The 16,060-nt window shown below is 46.1% G+C and overlaps 1 protein-coding gene across 1 annotated transcript in view; it reads right to left on the bottom strand.

The window, feature by feature from the left end:
* Positions 1 to 912: 912 nt before the first annotated feature.
* ERBB4 (erb-b2 receptor tyrosine kinase 4) overlaps positions 913 to 16,060 on the bottom strand; it is a gene marked incomplete at its 5' end in the record, with an annotated part of 401,399 nt that continues 386,251 nt past the window's right edge. Inside the window, 3 exons of the mRNA XM_015423413.1 lie at positions 913 to 1,358; positions 3,947 to 4,244; positions 12,291 to 12,338. Coding sequence (XP_015278899.1) covers positions 913 to 1,358; positions 3,947 to 4,244; positions 12,291 to 12,338 — 792 coding nt within the window. The remainder of the gene's footprint in view (positions 1,359 to 3,946; positions 4,245 to 12,290; positions 12,339 to 16,060) is intronic.

Here is a 16,060-nt window from a genome sequence, read left to right as displayed (position 1 = left end):
ACGTCAGCCGATAAACCCAAAAAAGAAACGGAGGGGGAGAATTTCTGCGTTTTCTGCTCAGCAAGTATAAAACATGACCAAGAGACTCTATATATATAAATCTTGGTGGGCGGTTTGCCCTCGAAAATGAGACATTTCTCTGTAATTATGCTGCTGCTGTCATGAAATTAGTATTTTCCCCCCCGTTCAAAAAAGGGCTGTTTTCATATTGACCTGTATAAAACCTGTAACGTCGCCCACAGAAGCACGAAGCGGCGAAGTCTGAGCAGGCAGAAATGGGCTCACGGCTGCAGGAGTGACCGATAAAAGGCAGGAGTCACGTGATCGTCAATGGGATTCCTCGGGTGGCGGCGCGAAGGAGGCGGGGACGGCGAGCTGGCTTAGCCATTTCGTTTACGTGGCAGGATAAAAATGGTAAAGGATTCCCAATCTTGGTTACGACGGGATCGTCACCTGTGCTATAAAAGTTGCCCTTTTCTCCCCCACCCCTTCCCCTCGATGGAAACGGCCCTCGCCGTCTGCGGAAAATTCTCAAGCAGCTCCCAGATGATAGAAACTGACACGGTGTGACTTTCCCGGCAGCAGCCGAGCGGAATCACTGCACTGTGAACTAACTTGACAAGCGGGCGACAGTGCCACGGGCTTCTACTTGTATCCGTTGGCTCAGCTGACCTCCCGGCCCTCCGGCTGCTTGGAAAGTGAGAAACGCCAGACTCTTCCTTCTCTGCTTTCCTTTCTCCCCATATGCTTGGGACAAAATGACTTAAAAGCGTCCTTCCATTCGAAGACATCAACCGAAGGGGAAGAACCGGAAAGGAAACAGGGAAGAGAAAGAAAGCATAAAAGGGGCTGGGAGGGGGGGAGAGGGGGAAAGAGGGCTGGTATGGTTCTCTCCTTCTATACTTCCGGGGATTACACGACAGTGTTTCGGTGTCTGTAGGGTGGAGGAGGCAGCATCGTGCCGGGCTTCAAGGAGAACTCTGACAGGTATTCAGGGTTCTCTGCCACGATCGGCCGGATCCTTCCGTTTTGTTTGTAAAAATATTTTGTGCTGTATTCCTGCAGGTAGTCCGGGTGCTGTAGGGTGCTTCTCGGAGGCAAGCTGTGATTCCAGTAACCGGGGTTGTCGAAGGCCTTCCTGGGCTTCTCTGGCAACGGAAGCCCGTTCTTCTTCATGTACTCCGCGTTCTCCAAGGTGCTCGCAAAGGTGTTGAGGTACAAGGGCTCGTTCACGTACTCATCCTCTGCTCTGGGCTGCCCAGTTTGGCCATTGTGGTACTCTGGGTTGTCCAGGGCTTGCAGATCGCCGTTCTTCCGTCGAGACACAAACGGGTTCTCCTCCACTGGATTCAGGTGATCTGGAGATTACAAAACGTATCTTAACCAACGGAACTTATACCCCTTGAACGTCAATGCATTCAACATTTTTTATGTTCATTCCCAATAATTCAGTTTCTCTCAGAAAAGGAAGTGATTTCCCCCACTCGCTAAGGATAATCTTTGGCTCTGTTTTTGAAAGTAACATCTTTAAGATATGCATGCTGACCAATGCTATTAACCTGCTCTTAAGATGATGTAAGCATTAAGGTATACGACCTGTTCTTAAATAATGTTTATAGTCTGTATTAATGAATCAAAGCCAATATTGTAATGTACACTACATTATTGTGATGATATTGTTTTGTGCTGTTAAGCGGTTATGTTATTGTTATGATATATTACGTTCTAAACTGTTATCTATTGAAATAAAAATAAAATATATTAATAAAAAACATTTTTATTTTCTATCAGCTGAATCTGGCGGATTGGGAAAGGCTAAAAAAACACCTGTGCATAAAGACACTAAGAAAAAATATAGAACAATTTACTAATGAATAACACAAGTATAACTGATTGTAATACATTCAGAATACCGCTTAAGTAGTATTTACACAAATTCAACTGGTAAATCCTAATTTTTTTCAGAAGTCCAACAGGTAAATTATCAACAATCTAATTGACTTACATGTTGGATTGTTGATTGTCTTTTTGTACAGTTTTTAAAAAATCTTTTCATGTTTACTATGTAATTGCGGATTGGGAAATGCCCCAGCTGAGAGCAGGAACTTCCTCCTGAAGAGTGCACAATGTGTGGCTCCAACTCCGTTGCCCAAGAATTCTTACAGACTATATAAATGTGCCTTCCTTTCCAACAGAATGGAAGTAAAACTACTCACAGCTTTTCATCGATAGTTCCAAAAAACACCTTTTCTTTTGATTTTTGGTAGTTCAAAAATGTCACATGTACAGAGCCTTTAAGTCCTCTCACCTCTCCATTACAAGCCATATATGGTTTGAGAAGGATGGGTGGATCTTGCTTTTCATAAGAATGGAACACATTGGGGGTGGGTGGGCATGCACTAGGCTCCCTACCATGCCTGACTGTGCAAATGTACAACCAACATTCAAAAATGCTCACATTCTACGGAAAAACTTCAGCAGAAGCAAACAGAATGAAGAACCACAGTTTCAAGTCACATACGGAAGAACTAAAATGGATGGAGGCATTCGGTGGCTGACCGAACAGGGATGGAAAATTCGAAATTGTCCAAATGAAAGAACATAACAACAACAACAACACAATTTATGGGTCGCCCCATCTCTGTAAAAACAGGCCCCTGAGCGATATACATCAATGATAAAACAATAAATAAATTCAAACATACAATTACACATGTAATTTAAAAACCTAAAATCCAAGATGTTGACTTAATAAATCTTATCCAAATACTGGACTGCACTGCTGCCCCGTGGGCAGGGCAGGAGGAGGGAAACAAGAAAAAAGAGGGAAGGAGGGTGCCAGCGATGGCCACATCATTGCTGCCCTCAACCAAAAGAACATCTCTGCCTTACAGACCCTGAAGAATTGCATTAAATCCCACAGGGCCCTGATGGTGTTCGGCAGAGAGTTCCCCCAGATCGGGGCCAGGAGTGAGAAGGCCTTGGCCCTAGTTGAGGACAGCCGGACATCTTTGAGGCAAGGGATCACCAGCAGATCATTCTCTGCCAATCAAAGTGCTCTCCTAGGGACATGATGGAATACGGATCTTTTTTTTTTGGCAAACACTAATAATAATTGATAATAAATAATAATTATCGCATGGCAGTGGATGTAGTAGAGCCAGTTTGGTGTAGTGCTTAAGTGCGCGGACTCTAGTCCGGGAGAACAGGGTTCGATTCCCCACTCCTCCACTTGCAACTGCTGGATGACCTTGGGCAAGCCATAGTTCTGTTGTTCTCTCAAGGACAGTTCTGGAAAGAGCTCTTTCAGCCCCACCTACCTCACAGGGTGTCTGTTATGGGGCGGGAACCTTGGGTCAGTCTGACCTTGGGTCAGTCACAAGCTCGGGCACAGCTGTCCTTGAAAAAGAGCCGTTTGTGTCAGAGCTCTCTCAGCCCCACCCACCTCACAGGGTATCTGTTGTGGGGAGGGGAAGGGAATGGAGTTTGTAAGCTGCTCTGAGGCTCCTTTGGGTTGTGAAGGGCGGGGTATAAATCCAATTTCCTCCTCCTCCTCCTCCTCCTTCTAAGTATAGCCAGGAGATCCAAAGATTGTCTGGCAGCCTGAAACTCTAGCTCTTTTTGTGGTGAGCTAGGTTTGTTTTTGGGGCTGAGAGAACTGTGACTGACCCAAGGTCACCCAGCTGGCTTCATGTGAAGGAGTGGGGGAATCAAATCCGGTTCTCCAGATTAGAGTCCACCACTCTTAACCACTGCACCAAACTGGCTCCCCCCAAACTGGCTCCCCTATACTATATACATGTAACATGATTTCTTTATCTGTCAGCCTGACTTAGCTCACTACCTTATTTTTGGCGACGATAAAGGAAGGAAAACATTGTACACAGCCCTGAGGTTCTCATATGAACCAGAGCATCTTACATTGCACCAAGCGCTAGACATATACCTGTTTTGGACTTCTCGGGCATAGGAGTCATGTACCCATCTTCGTCAAGCTCGTTCCTCGGCCCACGTTCTGGTACAAAAACGGTTGGGTCGGCGCTGTACCGCTGAGCGATGCTCTCCTCCTGCGCCAGGGCAGCCACCTGTTTCCGAAGGGTGCCGTTGCAGCACGTGTCGTCACAGATCTCGGCAGCACCTTGCGCAAGGGGGGGTTCGGACATGATGCTCGGGATAGCAGCCCGATATGGCAAAGGGATTCCTTGCTCTGTAGCCAAGCTACCGTCTCGGTAGATAAACTGGTTCTATAAGAAAGAGAAAAAAGGGGGTGAGAAAAGGGCAACATTATCATGGCCACTCTCTGCGTATGCGGGACGGAAGCGGTATATAACATTCGACTTTTTCTAATAGGGTACGTGTCTTGTAAAGCAGAGCCTCATTCCTAACAATGGAGTAACTGCTCCAGAACTGCCCTATATATCACAGGTCCTGTTTTGCTTCACTGGTTCTAACTGGGGCAGAGGCAAATTTTTAATCACAAGGTAAAATTCCAGGACAGAATTTCTGTTACATTCCCCATACTGGTGGAATGAGCTCCCGGAGGAGATCAGGGCCCTGCGGGATCTTTTACAGTTCAGTAGGGCCTGCAAGACGGAGCTCTTCCGCCAGGCCTTCGATTAGGGAGCCACCTTCCCAATATTGAGGCCCCGGCCCTTGGTTTTGACACCTAGCCTCTGCCACAGGAAGATCATGAGCAGAATGATTTCCAGACCTCTGTGTATACTCAGAAAGTCAGCCACCTCAACAACTGATTAACCATCACCAGCACTTTACGAATTTGTATTTGTTATAACTGACTTATTTTTAAATGATTTTATGTTGTTTTAATTGTATTTATGCATTGATTCAGCGTTCCGTGCGCCTTGGTGTTTAGTCATGCCGGCCGCATGACCACGGAAATGTCTTCGGACAGCGCTGGCTCTTCGGCTTGGAAATGGAGATGAGCACCGCAACCCTAGAGTCGGATTCGACTGGCTTTCGAGCAAGGGAACCTGTACCTTTACCTATGCACTGATTGTGAGCCACCCTGAGCCTGCTTTGCAGGGAGGGTGGGGTACAAATGAGATAAATAAATAAATAAATAAGAAGAACTGAAATCTGCTTTTTGAGAGCTATCTTTCGTGACTGTGGAAATCGAGGCTTCCGTTCCTGGATTGCATTATCAGCACACACATCTCTGTGCCCAGAGGAAACCTATGGAATGCGGCACAAAATTCTGGCAACGTTTGAGAGCCTGAAGTCAAAATGCAAGTTGTAGGGACGCCCCCCCCCCCCAGCTTCTTCCAATCTTATGAAAACACTGTTGCTCTCCTTGAAATGCCTCAGATTTTCTGGCCAACCAGAAACCTCTAAAATTTCACCTTAGAAGAACTCTGTGGCAACACAGGGATATACAGACCACCCGTTATTACTGCCAGAAATGTCGCTATTCATAACAGGACGTCTTCTTTCCACCCCTCTCAGTTCCTGTGCATGTTTTCTCTGGGCTGCAACGTCCTCATTGAAACACAGTATTGTGCTTTATGCTGACTCAGCGGCTATGCTTGATTAATCATACCTTAAGGACCACCTCCTCCCACATGAACCAATCCATACACTCTGCTCATCTTTGGAGGCCCGGCACCCGCAACCTGAAGCTAGATGGGCGGAAGCCTGAGAAAGGGCCTTCTCGGTCACGGCACCCCTGGGAGATTCGACTCGCTCCATTCACTGGTTTTTCAACTGGTATATTTCAAGAAATTCATGATTTTCTTCTATATGTGAAAACATTACTGAGAGGAGGTTCCTGATGATTCTACATAAGGCAAAATGCTGTAAGATGCCTTCTTCTGTTCAGAAGAAGATATCCTTCGAAATGGCTGAACATTCCGGAGATCATTGTTAACAACCAATACAACAACTAATAACTATTGAATACCTGTATATATTTTGTAGTCATGTTTTTTGTACTTCATGAATAATGTTTGTATTTTGTTCACTTCAATATTTAAAAAATCAATTGAGCGCAGTTAGGATACAGTTTTCCTTCATTGGGATCTTTTTCTGAGGTACTTTTGGGAAGATATTAGAGAGACATTGCGCTGATCCACGTTATTGTCATCCCTGCGATGCTCCGTCAAGAGATTGGTGATGAACACCAACAGAGAGATAGAGTCGATTAAGATTACGATATCCAAAACCGCTTGTTAATCCTAGGAAAGCGTGTTCTCTTTATCTCTTGTATTCCTTGGATCCACACGTTTTTAAATGGAGTGATAAATGCTATTTAGGAACTTGAAAAACCAAGACTTTTTAGTCTGCTTTCCCACTTCACAGCTCTATCAAGATGCCTTGAAAACATTCTCCATACACTCTGCTCATCTTTGGAGGCCCTGCACCCGCAACCTGAAGCTAGATGGGTGGCAACCTGAGAAAGGGCCTTCTCGGTCACGGCACCCCTGGGAGATTCGACTCGCTCCATTCACTGGTTTTTCAACCCAGCTGGCAAAGACTTTTGGGGCCATGGTGGCTCAGAGGTTAAGATGCTGAGCTGCAGACCGGAAAGTTGGTAGCTCGGCTGTTCGAGACCCTAGTGTCGTGTGACTGAGTGAGCTCCCATCTCGGGCCCCAGCTCCTGCCAGCCTAGCAGTTCGAAAGCAAGAAACTGCAAGTAGATAAATAGGTACCGCTTTGGTGGGAAGGTAACAGCGTTCCGTGTGCCTTGGTGTTTAGTCATGCCGGCCACATGACCATGGAGAAGTCTTTGGACAGCGCTGGCTCTTCAGCTTGGGAACGGAGATGAGCACCACCCCCTAGAGTTGGATTCGACTAGCTTTCGAGAAAGGGAAACTTTTACCTTTAAAGACTTTTTTGTTTCATTTGGTATACCACCCCCAAAAAAATGGTTACTGACCCTACTTCTGCTGTTTTTAACTGTTCAAATGTGTTTTTTTTATGTTCGCCACCTTGGGAACCTTGATCAGGTGGTCAGGTAGCATGAAAACATTTTGAATATGACAAATAATAAACAAACAACAAATCCAGACCTAAAACTGGACAAAGAATGCAGCACTATTCAACGGGCTGGAGTTGGACTTTTTCTTACCCCTCAGACAGCCAGATGTGAGAAAATGACTGCTCCACCCGATGCCATCCAGCCAATGAGGGAGGGACTGACTTACACCTTTACTGTTATTCCAATTCCAACTAAAGCGACAACCTTCCCACTCTCCCAACCAATAGTGGAGGATTACTGGTTGCCCCAAAAGTGGCTGAGTAGAAACTGCTTGGCTTCTAGCCCTACTTTGGCAACGGGACAGGAGCGCTTGTTGCCTGGTCAGCACTGGGAATTCATGGAACACCTAATCAACAACACTGGCCTTCTGTTCCTTGCAGATTCTGAGGGTAATTAAAGACAAGGGGGCTGGTGAGGACCCTGGGCCTTGATGAATGGAGATCATATAAGACAAACTGTAGCAGCTTCCTGGCTCAAGGGGACCTGAGAGAAGGGACATGGGAGCTGTACTGGTGCAGCCCTCCAAGGAGACAAGGGCTGGGGTTCATGCAGCGCAGGTCAAGGCAAGGGTGCAAAGAGTAACCAAGGTCTAGTCCAAAAATCAGGGGTTCCAGAGAGCAGATATTCCAAGTCCAGTCTAGCATCAAGGGATCCAGGCAGCAGGTTTAGTTCAAGGTCAGGGGTTCCAGAAAAGCCAATAACAGCAAGGCCAGTAGTTCAGTAGCTGCTGCTTCTCCTGGCTGATTTTATAGCCAAGTCTTAACGAGCTACACTCTCAGCCAATTCCTTTGCAGTCATCCTGAAACTACTCATCTATCTTCTCAGTTGACAGCTGACGACGGGACATGAGTCTCGCACTCCTCCTCCTTTCCTGCAACTCAGTTCGCTTCTTGACAGCGTTGGTGCTGCAGGGGTGTCGGTGAGCTAGGTGGGCTGGGAGTGGCTTCTGAAGACTTGTTTACTGTTTCAGAGCTACAAGGCATTGGCTCAGTTTCAACTATAGGCTGTCACTTTTGATCAGCTGGTAACCTGATCTCTTGCTCTCCTCCTGGCTCAGAGCAAGCTGCGGCTGGTTGTTCAATTACTGGCTGAGGGCTGGCTGCAGGCAACTCTTTGTCTGAGGAATTTGTGCTGTCACTGAGCACAGACTGACTTATGACAAGAGCCATCCCTTGGCCCTGAGGGTGACGGTGGCTCCTAAACAGACCAGCAGGTCTATCGATGCTGATAGGGCCTCCTCTGCCCACCTCTGGGCTGAACAGATGAAGGAAAAGGAAGAACTTGTGACGTCTCTGGTCAGTTTTTCAAGTGGTATATTTCAAGAAATTCATGATTTTCTTCTATATGTCAAAACATTACTGAGAGGAAGTTCCTGATGATTCTACATAAGGCAAAATGCTGTAAGATGCCTTCTTCTGTTCAAAAGAAGATACCTTTCGAAACGGCTGAACATTCCGGAGATCATCGTTAACAACCAATACAACAACTAATAACTATTGAATACCTGTATATATTTTGTACTCATGTTATTTTGTACTTCATGAATAATTTTTGTATTTTGTTCACTTCAATATTTAAAAAATAAATTGAGTGCAGTTAGGATATAGTTTTCCTTCATTTGGATCTTTTTCTGATGTACTTTTGGGAAGACATTAGAGAGACATTGCGCTGATCCACGTTATTGTCATCCCTGCGGTGCTCTGTCAAGAGATTGTTGATGAACACCAACAGAGAGATAGAGTCGATTAAGATTACGATATCCAAAACCGCTTGTTAATCCTAGGAAAGCGTGTTCTCTTTATCTCTTGTATTCCTTGGATCCACACGTTTTTAAACGAAGGAGTGATAAATGCTATTTAGGAGCTTGAAAAACCAAGACTTTTTAGTCTGCTTTTCCACTTCATAGCTCTATCAAGATGCCTTGAAAACATTCCAGGAACGTAGCCACAACAGGGTCAAGAATATCTGCATCAAGATTTTGTATTGTACTCACATCATTATCTACTGGCTTTAGCTATGTTTATGGCCTGTACTTTACATAAGGATGATTGTTGTGTAACATAAGAAATTTGCATTATAAATATTGTAAAAAGGACAACCAAGTGTGTTAAAGTCATAGAGCAGTGGTTTTCTTCGGTGAGCTTATTTTATTTTTCCCAATTTTACAACGTTGGCAGAGGTAGGAGAGGGTCTTCCTCAGCAGGGCTTCAAATTGGCTGGGCGGATTAAAAGGCATCCTATTCAACAGAGCTTCTGTCTGGAATGCTGAGGAGTTACTAATCAAAGTTCTATATCACCTCAGTCCCCGATGTTATATGGTTGGCTCCACCTCCTGAGACAGCCATTTTGTTAGGGTGCCCCACTGCCCTGAGTCACAATTCCAAAAGTTCCCACAAGCTCAAAAAGTTTGGGGACCCCTGAGCCCAAGACTTAAAAGGAAAAAAAAGCTGGGAATTCAGAGAACCTGCTATACATATTGCTACACAGATTTTGTACTTTTGGTAGACCGATATTTCCATGTAACATTATCCAATTGCCAGTTTAAACACACACAGACACACACCTGTGGCAGGGGAGAAAACAGTCACTGCCATGGCCCCTGCCAACTTGTGTTCCCTCTAAGCTGAGTTAGTGTGAGCTAGCTCACAGTTTTTTAGCCTCCGGCTCAGACATTTTTGTCTTTGCTCAGGAAGGGGGGGCTCCAGAGCAAACTGATTTCTGCAGTAGCCAAATCGCTCGCTCACAACTTGAATGCCAGTAACTCACAAAGGAGAATTTTTGCTCACGAGACTCCACACCTTAGAGGGAGCATCGCTGCCAACTGGCCCACCATTTTCCACCGCGAGAGGGTGGGGCTCTGCTGGTTTTGAGAAGCCTCCATTGCATATGATGCTGGCATGTTAAGTCCAAATCCAGTTCAGTCTTTTCCCTTTTAACATTCAGTGGGTGGAGTCCAGGTCTACCTGACCATCGGCTGAGAGACGCCAACTAACTATGGTTCCCCAGACTGGATTCCTCGCTTTCCCTTCCCAGTCCTTTGTTTCCATGAAACCCCAGAATGTTCCTGAAATTCCAGAAGACAAATTTCTGTTGTTCTTGGAAGCCTGAGAATGTTTTGCATCATTTTGGGTATCCTCAAGCCAACCCGAAGCATCTAACTATGGGTATAATTTTGGCTCGGGTGCATCCAAAGGCACACCCCTAGCAGCCTGAGCACCACACAGAGGAGAAAGAATGGAGAAATGGATCCTCCAAACCAGGCCACCGACAGCTGCAAATCGTTTTCATAGAATCATAGAATCTTAGAGTTGGAAGGGACCTCCAGGGTCATCTAGTCCAACCCCCTGCACGATGCTGGAAATTCACAAATACCTCCCCCCCCACACACACCTGCAGTGACCACTGTTCCATGCCCAGAAGATGACAAAAAAACCCAAAAAACCCCACCCTCCAGGATCCCTGGCCAAACCGGCATGGAGAAAAATTGCTTCCTGACCCCAAAGTCGCGGAATATCTTTTCTGCTTGACATGGTCCTTCACTTCAGCAGATTTCAAGACAGTAGAAATCATATTTTGGGACGCTGCTAGCTACGAGAGCAGGGCCTTCACTTCACGTCTGTGTTCCGATCGAGTTGGGACTCTTGTCATCTTATGATCCTGTCCCCCCAGACTTCCCTCCATTTCCAAGCCCTAAAAACAACAACAACAATGAAAACAAGTTCTCAGCTAAACATTAGGAAGAACTTCCTGACAGTTAGAGTGGTTCCTCAGTGGAACAGGCTTCCTCGGGAGGGTGTGGGCTCTTCTTCTTGGGAGGTTTTCAAACAGAGGCCGGATGGCCATCGGACAGCCATGCGGATTCTGTGAACTTAGGCAGATTATGAGAAGGGAGGGCAGGAAGGGTTGTCTCAGTGCTTAGTTCTCGGGGGCCTTTCTTACACGCCCAGGGAAATGCTGATCGCCAAACGTTAAACTGTCACTTAGCTCTTCCTCATATCTTTCAAGGAAGCAAATATATCCCCTTCTCAGTGGCTTCCCCGGTTAAGGGGCACCCCTCTGGGTCACTCTGTATCTGATAACTGGTCGGAACAGAACCTGCATAGGGACGTAGCTCTATTGGAAAGGGAAGAGTTGAAGCAATGCTCCCAGTCTGACTAGAAACACTTCCTCAGTAGCGGAATTCCCTGCGTCAAAGTTTTTAAAACTGTGTGTTATGTGACATTTTCCACAGCAGGTTTTTCCTCACCAGGTGCAAACCTGAAGTTTTCTCTTTCTTATCCCACCTTTTCAGAACTTGCAAATACATGGGGTAAGAAGGAGAAAACTTCAGGTTTACGCCTGGTAAGGAAAAATCTACTGTGGAAAATATCATGCCACACAGTTTTGAAGACGTCAATACAGGGGATTTCATGACTGTGGAAATGGTCTCGGTGTCTTCCCACCAGAAGCTGACAGGTGGAAGAGTGGCTTGCTTAAAGCCCTCCCTTATCTTTAACTGTCCAGTGAAATGGCAGCTCTCGCCAGTAAGGTATCGTGGGGAGTCCTTTTCAAGCAGCTATTAAATATGGCCAATGCTTCCCATTGGTCTTAGAGATGGTGTCCCCGACCTTTTTGACCCTGCAGGCACCTGTGAAATTTTGACAAAATGGCTGCCTCAGGCGTGGGAGCCAGTTAGAAAATGGCTGCCACAGCCAGTTTCGTGTAGTGGTTAAGTGTGCGGACTCTAATCTGGAAGAACTGGGTTTGATTCCCCACTCCTCCACTTGCACCTGCTGGTGTGACCTTGGGCAAGCCCTAGTTCTGTCAGAGCTGTTCTTGAAGAGGAGTTTCTGTCAGAGCTCTCTCAGCCCCACCGACCTCACAGGGTGGCTGTTGTGGGGAGGGGAAGGGAAAGGAGTTTGTAAGCTGCTCAGAGACACCTTTGGGGAGTGAAGGGTGGGGTATAAATCTAATCTCGTCTCTTCTACCTTCAGTCACACCTCATGCTGTGATAGCAGCTGCTGCCAAAGCAATATCGGCCAAACAGAAGTCTTGCTGGGCAAAGTCTCCATCTGGCCTTGCCCACTTTCTCAAAACACAGGAAAGGGGTCGGCTGGGTACCATGGGGCCCACGGGCGACATGTTGGGGAACTCTGCCTTAGAGCAATCGCTTTGTAGGCTAGACTCATCTGTCCAAGATTAGAGTCCATTCTGGCACAGGACAGGCGAGAGGCGTGGCAAGATTTATGGAGAAAAGATACATTCATGCAAACAAACAGAGCCCCTAAGCGATGAATGCTGAAGGTGAAATACTTACTCCCGACATAGGGGTGTAGGCAGGAGGAGGGCTGTGTCCAATTTCGCTCTGACAAGAAAGAAAAATGGAATGACGGCTATAGTAAGAGGTCAAATGAATGAAAACAAGTCACATGAACTCTGCGAACCAATGAGGGGAAAGCATGCACAGATCCATGAGGGGCGTTCAGCACCAGCCAAACGCGGCCCTTTCCGCTCAGGCAAAACTCCCACGGAGGAGGGCTCCAAAGGAACATTGCGTGAACTCAAAGGCCGGAGGATCTGACAGTACGATGCTTAAGAAAAGCCAGGTAAGATGGGGGAGGCTTTTCTGGGGCACAGAGGGATGGGCATGCAGAAGAACTCATGGGCACTCCATGAAATTGCTGAGCGGTTGGGTTAGAACAGATAAAAGGAAGTCCTTATTCACCTAGAAAGTGATGAACACATGGAATCCACTGCCACAGGAGGTGGTGGCGGCTACAAGCATTGACGGCTTCAAGAGGGAATCAGATAAACATCTGGAGCAGAGGTCCATCAGTGGCTATTAGCCACAAGGGATAGATAGGAACTCTCGGTCTGGGGCAAGTGATGCTCTGTGTTCTTGGTGGTTCAGGGGGGCAACAGTGGGAGGGCTTCTAGTGTCCTGGCCCCACTGCTGGACCTCCTGATGGCACCTGGTATTTTTGGCCACTGTGTGACACAGAGTGTTCGACTGGATGAGCCATTGGCCTGATCCAACATTGGCTTCTCTTATGTTCTTAAGATTTTCGCCTTAAAGAATGCAGAATATTATATGCAGATTATTTACATTGATTTTGGAGTTGCCCTGTGGTTAAGAGATTCTGGAATCAGGTACTTCCACAAATAGAAGAAATGTCAGGTACAACAATCTCTCGACAACCTGAAGTAATCCTTCTGGAAACAGGCCAACTGAGTCACTTAGATAAATCTAAACAAACCATGATAGCAACTCTATTGTCAATTGCTAAGATAGAAATAGCAATGAAATGGAGAAAAGCCCCCCTTTATTGGGCTGGTACATTGGTATATTGACTCATTTTGTTTTAGAAAAATTAGACCAGTCCTCAGGACTGCAGAACTTAGGTGCTTATTATAGAGATTTTCAAGCGGTCTGGTTCCCGATCATACAGTTTCTTCAAGAAAAGAAGAAGAAGAAGAAGAGATTGGATTTATACCCCGCCCTTCACTACCCAAAGAAGTCTCAGAGCGGCTCACAAACTCCTTTCCCTTCCCTTCCCCTCCCCACAACAGACACCCTGTGTGGTAAGCGGGGCTGAGAGAGCTCTGAGAGAAACGGCTCTTTTTCAAGGACAGCTCTTACCAGAACTACGGCTTGCCCAAGGTCATCCAGCCGGTGCAAGTGGAGGACTGGGGAATCAAACCCGGTTCTCCCAGATTAGAGTACGTGCACTTAACCACTACACCCAAAAGGAAATTATGTCATCCAATCTTTTCTTTCGTGAGCTACTTTATTTTTAAAGAAGGTTTTTAGAAAATATAAGAGAAGTTGTGTAGTTCCTTAGTTAAGTTTTGTTGCAATTATAGTGCTGGAATGGGATTTGTATTATCACACTGGTCTTATTTATCATATAGTTTTTGTTTGATATTTTAATTTAAAAAACTTAAAAAAATAAAAGGGGAGGGAAGGAAAGGGAAGGGATGAATATGCCCTGCCCATAAGAGCAAAGACTTCTGCTTTGCAATCCCCAGAGTCACCAAATGGTCCCCAAAGTTAGCCATGCTGGACTTCAGTGGAACAGCTGGAATCGAGTCTAGTACTACTTCTGAGTCCAACAAGATAAGATGTCTGGGGCTGGAGCTTCCGGGATTATCCGATAGAGCTTTGACTCTCGAAAGCTGGACCACAAAAAATCTTGGCCTCCAAGCTGTGACTGGACTCGAATCTAACAACATTCTCCACTTCTCAAATTTGGCTTATGCTTGACTCTGGGCAGACTCCGAATCACTTCAAATCGAACAGGTGTGTAGCCCAGGAGCATCGAAGCAGCACGCATTCCTCGCTCGACGTGAACCTCGTTCCTGTTTTCAGATTTTTCTTTAGGGAACATAACTGTAGAACCTGCTTTTATTTGCTCTCCCTATAAATGTGACTCTGACTGAGAGAACGGTACAGCCAAACGTTGATGCTGTTGGAGTCCTCCTGCTCATGGAATTATAGAGTTGGAAGGGACCTCCAGGGTCATCTAGTCCAACCCCCTGCACAATGCTGGGAATTCACAACTACCTCCCTCTCCACACTCGCAGTGACCACAGTTCCATGCCCAGAAGATGACAAAATACTTCCAGGATTGCTTCCTGACCCCAAAGTGGCAATCCACATTTCCCTGGGCGTGTAAAAAAGGGCCACAAGAACTAAGCACTGAGGCTGCAACCCTTCCTGCCCTCCCTCTCATGATCTGCCTGAGTTCACAGGATCCACATTGCTGTCCGATGGCCATCTAGCCTCTGTTTGAAAACCTCCCAAGAAGGAGAGCCCACCACCTCCCGAGGAAGCCTGTTCCACTGAGGAACTGCTCTCACTGTCAGGAAGTTCTTCCTAATGTTTAGCTTGTGGGCTTCCCAAAGGCCACTGTATGAATAGAGTGCTTAGACTAGATGGGCTCTTCTTAGGTTCAAATAAGAACTGGCCACCCATGCTCATTTGCACAAAGCATTTGGAAAAGAGGAGCACTTCACTCAATGGTTACATGGCAAGGGAATGTTATGGATTTTCTGGCTTTCTACCAAACTATTCTATTCTATTGCTGCCCAGATTCGGGGTTGGAATTTCAGTGCAAATTGTGATGGATGGCCCATGGATATATACTTCACCATCTTAAGCCCATTACAAAATAACTGCTTCCTCCTTAAGAGCCTCTTTCTCTCCAAATGTTATTTCTTCTTCTTTGGCCAAACTACAGATGAACGTTCTGCTTCTATGTGCTTAGAAATCAGTCCTTTCCGCACTTGGATCTCATCCCTGATTTTATCAGAGTTCAACTTGCGACACAATACCTTGCATTTATCCCTGGTTATAACAGCATCCGCTTATCCTAGGACAAGTGTGGGGCGAAATCGGGGTGACCTCAATGTAATGTGGAAACACAAAAAAATAGCCCCAAGATAATTACAGGGGTGAACTCGAGTGTCGTGTAGAATGTAAGTTTGGGGACAGGGATGAACCAGGGTCTAAGGTCTAGTGTGGAAAGGACCAAGGATCCAATCTTGGCTGAAGAAACTCTCAGTGTGTAACCACGAAGCAGACGAATGGGACTTCCACAATGGAGTATCTCTTTTCCAGTGGGCAGCCAAGATCCAAATTTTGGCTATGGTCCTTTCCGCACTTGGACCTCATCCCTGGTTTCATCAGAGTTCAACTCACGACACAACACCTTGCATTTATCCCTGGTTATAACAGCATCCGTTTATCCCGGGACAAGTGTGGGGCGAAACTGGGGTGACCTCAATATAATGTGGAAACAAAAAAAAAATACCCCGAGATAATGACAGGGGTGAACTCGAGTGTCGTGTAGAATGTAAGTCCGGGGACAGGGCTGAACCAGGGTCTAAGGTCTAGTGCGGAATCACCCATCGTGGAACTATCTCAGCCATGGAGGGGGAGTTGCTGGGAACCCACTGTTAAAAACGACAGAGGTGTGCCGGCAAGGAGCGAAGAACCCTTCCCTTGCCTGGGTTTTATTTATTATTATTTATTTATTTCATTAGATTTTCTCGTCTTTCTAGAAAAGTAGTCAGTCATTTCCAATG

The sequence above is a fragment of the Gekko japonicus genome, unplaced genomic scaffold (genome assembly GCF_001447785.1).
Source record: "Gekko japonicus isolate JY-2015 unplaced genomic scaffold, Gekko_japonicus_V1.1 scaffold1499, whole genome shotgun sequence".
In the NCBI taxonomy this organism is placed as follows: domain Eukaryota; kingdom Metazoa; phylum Chordata; class Lepidosauria; order Squamata; family Gekkonidae; genus Gekko; species Gekko japonicus.
This window is presented reverse-complemented; position numbering and strand designations above follow the sequence as displayed.